At 38.2% G+C, this 10,402-nt stretch overlaps 1 protein-coding gene across 1 annotated transcript; it reads right to left on the reverse strand.

Annotated features, from left to right (window-relative positions):
• Positions 1–4,285: 4,285 nt before the first annotated feature.
• Positions 4,286–5,077, reverse strand: LOC131841645 (uncharacterized). Its single transcript, XM_059189970.1, has one exon. The coding sequence runs from the start codon at positions 5,075–5,077 to the stop codon at positions 4,286–4,288; it is 792 nt and encodes a 263-aa protein (XP_059045953.1).
• Positions 5,078–10,402: the final 5,325 nt, after the last annotated feature.

Below are 10,402 nucleotides of genomic sequence, written 5' to 3' on the forward strand. Positions count from 1 at the left end.
GTATTCACACACTTAAACTTAAATTGTAAGTAAGAATAAATTATTTAAAAGAGCAACACACAAGTTTCTTGCTTGTTCTTCTTGTGATGAGACAGCATTCCGAATGAGCGGTAGATTAAAAAAAAAATGTTATGACTATTCAAAAGTGCTTCAATGTAAGTTTATTTGAATAAATGATTTTCTATTTTATTCTTTTCTAATTTAGAAAAATGTCATTTTTCTATTTAATCGACGAAAATATTTCTTGACATGGAAAAAACACAGCTAAACCAAGTTTGTGAGTTGTATGAAGCAGTTAAATAAACAATCTTAGACAAGGTTAACTTTACTATCGCAGCGGAAACGGGTTATTATGTACGCAATTACGCATTCTATCCTTACTGCTTACTAATATTATAAATGCCAAAGTAACTCTGTCTGTCTGTCTGTCAAATCAAAATCAAATCAAATCAAATATAGCTTTATTCATGTAGGTCCATCACAGACACTTATGACAAGTCAAATTAATCTACAGTATGATACTTTTTTTTTAACGTGTGGAAAATCTTCAAAAGACCGTCACCCCGCCGGAGGGAGGGCGGGGCGGTGTGTGAGATTTGTACTCACCAAAAACCACACGGTGTACCTACGAGCGCCTATGCCGGAGCCAGGGAATTCGCAAGTGCATTTCTACCCCAGCTCCGACGGTGACGGCCCGCCCTGTAGATGTTGTAGGGCAGGCCCCATCTCGTTATGTGGTTAGGGCGACCTATTTCGCCCTACTCCATTCTGGAGGCGTGTGGGTACACGCGCACACCTCCGGGGCCTTTGGATTGGGGGGACTGCCTCCCTCAAGGCAGTCACCCCGGCCCCAGTGGGGGATAGAGGGGGGCGGAGTTGGATACGCCCCCACCTCTAGGCCTGGCTCTTCTGCGGCGGAGGGAAGCGGGACGAGCTGACTCCCGCTCCCTTTCCGCCGCCTCCTTCCGCGAGATAACTTCCTCGCAGAAGGAGCTCACCGCCAGCCACGATCTCTCGCTACTGATCATCCTCCGAACTAAATTCGGCAGCGAGAGATCACAGTATGATACTTAGTGTAAGTTACACTACTTATTGAATACTCTAACATGACAGCTAACATGACATCCAGTAACAATTTTTAAGACTATAGACTCTTACATGACAAAAAACATTATACAAAATAAATAAAATTGTGGCAGTATGTCCAATTAATAGATAAATTAATAACAATGATAAATAATTATAACTTTTGAATGTCAATAAAATGTAATAAAATGTAATTGATATATATTGCTATCAAATAGAATTAATTCTGAAAGTCAATAAATTTATTAATACTTTAGTACATTTATGATGTTTTATAAATTTATTAATATCAAAAAAACTAATAACATCATTATTATAATATGTCATATTGTATATTAAATTGTTCAATTTATGAATGTAATTATTTTGCTCTGTACTAAGATAAACAGAATAAGGAAGTGCATAAAATATTATATTTTTTACAGAAAGACTTAAAAGTATTTCAAAGGAATTAATGATGTGTTTTTTGTGTATTCCTAGACTATTCCCAATTAATATTACTGTTCCAAATCTACCCTGTACCATCGTAAGCACAGATTATTATATTAGAGTCCGTTAGTTTTCTGTTCCCGCGCTTTTCCTTCCCCTCCCTTACCCAGTACTGAACTGACCGTACAGCGGCCTTGACGCGCGCGCATTGTGTTGTGAATTAAAATGAATTAGAACTGTGTTAAACCTACTGTGAAACTGGAAAGCTAGCGAAGATATCTTCGAGACCCTGAAGCCCAAGAAATCCGCAGGACCATACAGGTACTTGACTGACGCTTCCACCTATTTTTCCCTATATATATACTATGGGCTTGATCTGGATTATATTTATATATATTTAAATGAAATAACAAAGCAAACGTTTATCTAATTTAATTTTATATGAGACAACCAAGTGACATATTTAAGTTGCCTATACAATATATTTATGTACGTATACAGCCATATTACTCCCTTCCAGAGACCGTTCCTACGGGCGATAATAATCTGGAAATTTTACTATACGTCCTAATCTTGTTTTAGTTTTTATTTTTTCAGGTGCAGGCGTATCGTCGAAGCATTCAGGTGGAGTGCGGCTGCTGTCATCTAATATGTACGCTGGCTTTAAGCGATCGACGGATACAGTGACAGGTTTGCCTTTTACTATTATTTTGTATACTTTTTCAGATCTCTCTAGTACAGCATATGGACCGGTGTATGCAGGTTGCAAGGAAGCTATTAAAAACTTGTTTCCGCAGTGGCTTTGTGACAAAGGGCCTTGAAATTGGAGTGCTTACGTCACAATATAATTCGGCGTGAGTTCCAGGTATCTTTACCTTCTCCAAATGTAATGATGTTTTATGGTCCAGCATTTCTCTTAATTCTGGATCGGATGCTTGCGATTCAGATAGTTGAGAGAAATCTATAGAAAGTTCTAGTTCTTCTACTCTACTCAATGTGTCAGCGACTATGTTATTTTTACCAGAGATGTGTCTTAAGTCAGTTGTAAACTGCGATATAAAATCGAGATGACGAAACTGTCTCGGTGAACATTTGTCTTTGCGTTGATGAAAAGCGAAACATAATGGTTTATGGTCTGTGAAAATTGTGAAATCTCTAGCTTCAACCATGTGTCTAAAATATTTCAATGCTTCGTAAATCGCGAGGAGTTCTCGATCATATGGAGAATATTTTTGTTGTGCTGCGGTTAACTTACGTGAAAAGAAAGCAAGCGGTTGCCAGTCACCGTCTTTATATTGCTGTAATGCAGCACCAATTGCTTTATCTGATGCATCTGTGACAAGACCTAATTTACATTGGCAATCGGGATGAGCGAGAAGTGTAGCACGACAGAGACTTTCTTTACAATCCTCAAATGCTTGAAGTGTGTCACCACATAAGTTGACAGGGTGAGATCCTTTTACAGAACCAATCATTAGAGAATGAAGGGGTGCTTGAGTTTCTGCAGCTCCGGGAATAAACCGTCTGTAGAAATTAAGCATTCCTAAAAATCTTCGAAGTTCTCGAACTGTCTTAGGAGGTGGAAATGATTTGATAGCTTCAGCTTTCTCCTCAAGAGGTTTAATTCCATCGGCTGATATGCTGTATCCAAGGAATTTGACTTCAGATTGACCAAAGTTGCATTTTGCAATATTAATAATGATACCGTAATCCTTCAGTCTATGGAATAGTATGCGCAGATGCTCTTCATGGAGGTCTTCATTCTTCGAAAATACTAGAAAATCGTCAATGTATGGGTAGACAAAATCTAGCCCTCGTGTAATTTCATCCACAAAACGCTGAAAAGTTTGACCTGCATTTCGTAATCCGAAGGTCATGGCAGGAAATTCATATAATCCGAATGGTGTTGTGATGGCAGTCTTATGAATATCGTCTGTATTAACAGGAATCTGATGGAAGGCTTTAACAAGATCAATTGTTGAGAATACTGTACAACCTGATATACTGTGTGTGAAATCATGGACATGTCTGACAGGATATCTATCAGGTATGGTGCGAGCATTCAGTATTCGATAATCTCCACAAGGTCGCCATCCATTATCTTTCTTTGGTGTGAGATGTAGTGGCGAAGCCCAGGAGCTTTCTGAAGGTCGTGTAATACCTAATTTCAGCATATTTTCAAATTCTGTTTTTGCTATTTTTAGTTTGTCTGGTGCGAGGCGGCGTGGTGTGCAGGATATAGGTGGTCCTGGTGTGGTCCTGATAAAATGAACAGTACTGTGCTTAACTTCAGCTTGTCTTCCAGATGGATGTGTGATTTCGGGAAAATCTTTCAGGATTTGGTCGTACCGTGAGTCACCGATTGGTATCTTGATAGACGAAATGGCAGTTGATGAGTGAGCAGGAGAACAAACGATAGAAAGTGTCGTTGTATTGTCCAGCAAACGTTGATTACGTATGTCTACAAGAAGGCCATAGAACTTCAAGAAATCAGCTCCTATAATTGCTTTAGTGACATCACCAACGATGAAACGCCATGGGAAATCGCGACGTAAACCAATATCCAAATCTAGATGAGTATATCCGAATGTGTTAATTATTGTGCCGTTTGCAGTAGATAATTCAAAATCTGATTTAGGACGACGCTCATGTAGTGCTCGCCGTGGGAAGACACAAACGTCGCTACCCGTATCGACAAGAAATTGTATCTTCGACCGACGATCTACAACAAACAGGCGACCAGACGTATTGGGACGGTCGTACGTCGCCATTACAGACCGCCCTCTGCATTTCCCGCATGATATTTACATGGTTTCACACAACGCTTAGCTTTTGATCCAAACTTTGCGTGGTACCAACAGTTCGGGAATTTTCTATAGTTGGACTCTGATCGCGTTTTCGAGTGGCTGCGACTTCGTTGACGAGACGGGGAACGAGACTGACGATCTAGAAGCATCTTCATCTGTCTTCGAAGCTCAGCTATCTCGTTAGCCATGGTGTCTAGCGATGATCCTGGAACTGAAGCGGCTGATACCTGCGGTGTAGCTGGAGCGATATCCTGGATGCGGTCTGCCAGATCTGAAAGTATCTCCAGTGACGCTGTGGGTTGAGCGGCTATTACCGTTTGTACGCTGTGTGGTAGTCTGCTTGTCCAGATAGTCTTGATGAAGTCTTCTGGAACGTTGGGTCCTGCGAGACTTTGTAAATGTCTCAAAAATTGAGATGGGCGGCGGTCTCCTAATTCCTCATGCATGAGAAGTTGTTTTACTTGTTTATCACGTGAGGCGCTTAGACGTTTGATAAGCTCTGTTTTTAATTTATCATATTTTTCAGTGGAAGGTGGAGAGATAATAATATCTTTGACTTCTTTCGAATATTGATGATCCAGTTGTCCAATAACGTAATTAAATTTTGTTATATCTGATGTAATATTTGAAACTGCGAATTGTCCCTCGACTTGTGCGAACCATATTTCTGGCTCTTCCGGCCAGAAAGGAGGAACGCGTATTCCGACTCTAAACAGTTCAGATGGTTCGGTAGCTATTGTATTTTCCAAAGACATGATGTTCATATATATCAGTAAAATTGTGTTTTATATGTAATTTTGTTCTTTAAAAATATGTATTTTATATCCTTACGGTTCTGTCCAAGAGCGGGGTCACCAGTTATGGGCTTGATCTGGATTATATTTATATATATTTAAATAAAATAACAAAGCAAACGTTTATCTAATTTAATTTTATATGAGACAAGAAAAGTGACATATTTAAGTTGCGCGCGCAGCTTCGCATGCGCGCTGCCTATACAATATATTTATGTACGTATACAGCCATAATACATAGTACTTTCCCTAACATTTTGGTAGCAGAGAGTATTTTCCCTAACAATTACAATTGTTGTACTTCTAGTAAATGACGTTTCTAATATTTTGTTTGTAATTTGAGTGAGCGTGGCACCCGGCATACAGTAATTAATAACAGTTTGATTTAATTTGTAGTTTAAATAAGTACCCACATCTTTTCCAATTTTGTCTGAAAAAACTAGAACACAATCTTGAGATAGTTCAGAATTTCGTGAAGTTGAAATTTTATTCTCTGTTTTAGAATAGAATAGAATATAGAATAGAAAATCATTTATTCAAATAAACTTACACTGAAGCACTTTTGAATAGTCATTACATTTTTTTTTAATCTACCGCTCGTTCGGAAAGCTGTCTCATCACAAGAATAACGATTTTTTTCGAGAAATCGTAATAGACTTACAATTAGACGATAATGGTAACTTATTACAGATGTAGTCAATATTTACAAGTGAGTCGAATCTTTCTTCACTACATGTACACATATCAACGAGTTTATTTGCAGCTAATATACATATGTTCAGCTATTTGTCTTGTCTCGTTTTCACACCAAAACCATAGAAGCGATTTAAATGAAATTTTGTCACACAGATAGTCTAAACCCTGATAAAGGACATAAGCTACCTTTTAACGCGAATAAAGGGTTGTAAAGGGTTGGAAAGGGTGATGAAGTGTTGTATGGAAGCATCGTCATTTTTAAAACTAGAATTTTCAAACTTGTTTTTTGAGCTGTTTATCATTACATAGTATAAAATAAAGTCGCTGTCTCTATGTATGCTTAAATCTTTAAAACTACGCAACGGATTTTGAAGCGGTTTTTTTAATAGAGTGATTCAAGAGGAAGGTTTATATGTATAATACATGTACACCCGTGCGAAGTCGGGGCCAGTAGCTAGTTAAATACTATAAATAAATATGACTAAGTTTATAAAATTGTTACCCTTAAGGGAGTAAAAATAGGGGATGAAAGTTTGTATAGAAAATCGTCATTTTTTAATCTATAAAGAGGAATCTTCTCTCATTGCCTTTTTTGGGTTAGATGTTATTTTTAATATTTTTTCTATATTTGGTCAAGGTCACTATAACACGCGGACGAAGTCGCGGGCACAGCTAGTTATATATACCTCTCAGTTACTGTTTCATTACCTACCTTCAGATATGTTGGTATTTGTTGATCCAGTGTGACATTTGAAACGAGTCGCAAAATATTTGCACGATGTAGCACGCCGCTCGGCGCCACAGACTATACCTATGCATGCTCTGAGTAGTTCGCAGTTCTTTCGCTCTTTGGTGTTTTATTGACAAAATACTGAAGTCTTGAACAAGATTACTTAATAGAATAGAATAGGAAATCATTTATTCAAATAAACTTACATCGAAGCACTTTTGAATAGTCATTACATTTTTTTAATCTACCGCTCATTCGGAAAGCTGTCATCACAAGAAGAACGAGCAAGAATCTTGCGTGTTGCTCTTTTAAATAATTTAATTATTACTTTACATTTTTAAGTTTAAGTATGTGAATACAAACTACCAATTAGCACTGTTCAATTAAATACTCAAATAGAAAAAATATTAAATATATAACCAACTGGTTATTATGGAACTGTATGGCGCTGTGTTGTTGTCTTAAAATATAATTATTCTTATTATTTTATCCCTTAAAAATAAAAATTTTACAATCTTTGAATGTCATATTTATTGTCATTCCTCAGGGTCTATACTATCTGTGTACCAAATTTCATTTAAATCGGTTTAGTAGTTTTTGAAATAATCTCAATACATTAAATCAATAGTAGATATCTAGAAAAGACCTATCAGCCGTCATGTCTGAGCTCATTCTTTTCTTAGTTTGCTATCTTTTTTTTATAACACAGGGGACAAACGAGCATGCGGCTCACCTGATGGTAAGTGATTACCGCCGCCCATGAGCACCCGCAACACCAGGGAACTGCAAGTACGTTGTCGGCCTTTTAAAAAGGAATAAGCTCTTTTCTTGAAGGTTTCAATATCGTATCGGTTCGGAAATACCATTGCTGGAAGGTGATTCTACAATGTGGTTGTGCGAGGCAAAAAGTTTCTAGAAAACCACACTGTGGAGGACCGCCATACATCCAACTCAGCAGCTGGTATTAATCCGAACAATTCCTCAGAACACTCCCCGTGATATATGCGGTAGAAAATGCACAGAGATGCAATATCTCGCCGCAGAGCCAATGGGTCGAGTCTGTCACATAGAGCGTTCCGATTCGCGAACTATTTTGCGCAAGACTATGTCCTATCGATTGTACTCTTTGACAATAATATAATAAACTATTATAATAAATACGAGACTTATAGTAATGTCGCTAACTGCTCTTTGTTCTTGCACTGTGTCATTATCAGTCGGGTATTGTTTTGAACGCACCAATTAGCATAATGTTTGACGACAGTTGTGTACGAGTTATATATAGATATTTGAGTGTTGGTTTAGTTAAAGCAATTAATATTATCTTATATATATTCTCGTGTCACAGTTTTCGTTCCCATACTCCTCCGAAACGGCTTGACCGATTCTCATGAAATTTTGTGAGCGTATTGAGTAGATCTGAGAATCGGCCAACATCTATTTTTCATCCCCCCAAATGTTAAGGGTAGTCCACCCCTAAATTTTTTTTTATTTTACGGCAAAACAACGTGTGCCGGGACAGTTAGTATATTTATATTTGTCTTTTAAAGTTTTGGCTGTTAAAATCGCAATAATGAAGGTGGATTAGATGAGATCTGTCTTTTGGGATTAGTTCTCACTTATCTTAATATTTTTACTGTACAATATGACAGACATACAGTTGTAAATTCTTATAGCACACTATTCATCTGATTATTACGTACATATCTCTAAGAGATTAATGTAACCTTGAATAATAATAAAGTGTCTCTAATTATAAATCGGATTTACTTACAGTACAGCTCGCAGTTTAATTGATACCCACAAAAAGAACCAACACGACGCAAGTCTAAAATATCAGCAAGCAGAAGTGGTAAAGAACAAGGCCCCTTCTGATTACGGAATCAGAGAATTGGTGGAGAAGAAGAGGAAATATTCTCAATTGATAATTTTGAATATGGAGTTATAAAACAGTTTAGTGTCCAAAGTCGGCGGAAACTGGCATGCAACACATGCGGAGGATGCAAGCGCCTCGTCGAAGGGGGCGCCATCACGAGACTCGGATATATCATCATCATCATCATCATCGCAGCCCGGAAGACGTCCACTGCTGGACATAGGCCTCCCCCAAAGATCTCCACGACGATCGGTCCTGCGCTGCTCGCATCCAATGCCCATTCGGATATATAATATAATTTTATTAAAATATAAAATCTATAGAATACTTAATATATTATAATAAATAATGTAACTTAACTATGAATACGCAGTCATAAACTGCGCTAGGATAAATTTCATGCGGGCGCTGAGGATCCTAGCGCCGGCCCTTGTTGTGTCTATGGATAGGAACTAGTTATTTTTCGGACTACTCTAATGCTGTTGGCCGCAGCTGGCCTTTACAGCTTCACCGGACGATAGGGGGCGAGTGCACTTAGGCTACTTTTATTTTTTCTAAAATAAAACTAGCCTAAGTTACCCCTTATTACATCAGCTACCTGTCAAAAAAGTCATCAAAATCGGTCCAACCATTTCAGAGATTAGCCGGAACAAATAGACAGACAGACAAAAATTGTAAAAAATGTTATTTTCGTGTATGTACCGTATTTATATTCATATGTATGTAGTAAAAAACGGTTATTTCAATATTACAAACAGACACACAAATTTTATTTATATGTATAGGAACGGAAATACGCTATCTTTGAAAGTTCATCCGCTAGGAAACTGTCAACATCGCACCTACCAAGTACAACAACCATTGTCAACAACAAACGAAACCTTTACCTCGTCTTTTAGAAAGTCTAACATTATTGGTTAGCAAAACACTAGGTGTTTACACACTACCTGTTTTTAAACTCACATCGGGGTAATTGTGCGGAAAACAACGCGTCCAATATAAACCTAAATAATAGGGCCTTTAGAAAAACATTCAATTTGCCAAAAATAAAGCAATTACGATCATGACCAAATGAGGGATTCGGCACGTATTACCCAAATCCTTTGTAAAGTGTGAATATTATATTGTATTGTGCATTAAATTACAGTGGTTATCAGTATCTATCCATCTGACCATAGATAAACGCTGTTATCAATATACTGTATATGTATATTTTAACATTCTCCTTGATGTGAAGCCAAATCTCGAGGTCCTTGGCGTTGATATATCCAGTGACGTTCAGTTTTGCGGTCATTTGGAGGACAAGGCTAAAATAGCCTCAAAAAAGCTTGGTGTGCTCAGTAGAGTGAGACGGTATTTCACGGCGGCCCATCGCTTGCAATTATACAAGGCGCAGATCCGGCCGCACATGGAATACTGTTCTCACCTCTGGGCAGCACCACAGCACAATACCAGCTACTTCCATTTGACCGCATTCAGAACCGAGCAGCCAGAATCATTGGTAATCAACGTCTATGTGACAGACTCGACCCATTGGCTTTGCGGCGAGATATTGCATCTCTGTGCATTTTCTACCGCATATATCACGGGGAGTGTTCTGAGGAATTGTTCGGATTAATACCAGCTGCTGAGTTTCACCACCGTACCACCCGCCAGAAACTAAAATACCAATTTGATCATCTGGATGAATGGCGGTCCTCTACAGTGCGGTTTTCTAGAAACTTTTTGCCTCGCACAACCACATTATGGAATCACCTGCCAGCAATGGTATTTCCGAACCGATACGATATTGAAACCATCAATAAAAGAGCTTATTCCTTTTTAAAAGGCCGACAACGTATTTGCAATTCCCCTGGTGTTGCGGGTGCTCATGGGCGGCGGTAATCACTTACCATCAGATGAGCCGCATGCTCGTTTGTCCTCTGTGTTATAAAAAAAAAAAACTGTACGCTGTTAATGCACTAGTTTCTACCTGCGATCCGAT

This window comes from Achroia grisella, unplaced genomic scaffold (genome assembly GCF_030625045.1).
Source record: "Achroia grisella isolate CSIRO2021 unplaced genomic scaffold, CSIRO_AGI_Agris_v1 utg1866, whole genome shotgun sequence".
NCBI classification, from domain to species: domain Eukaryota; kingdom Metazoa; phylum Arthropoda; class Insecta; order Lepidoptera; family Pyralidae; genus Achroia; species Achroia grisella.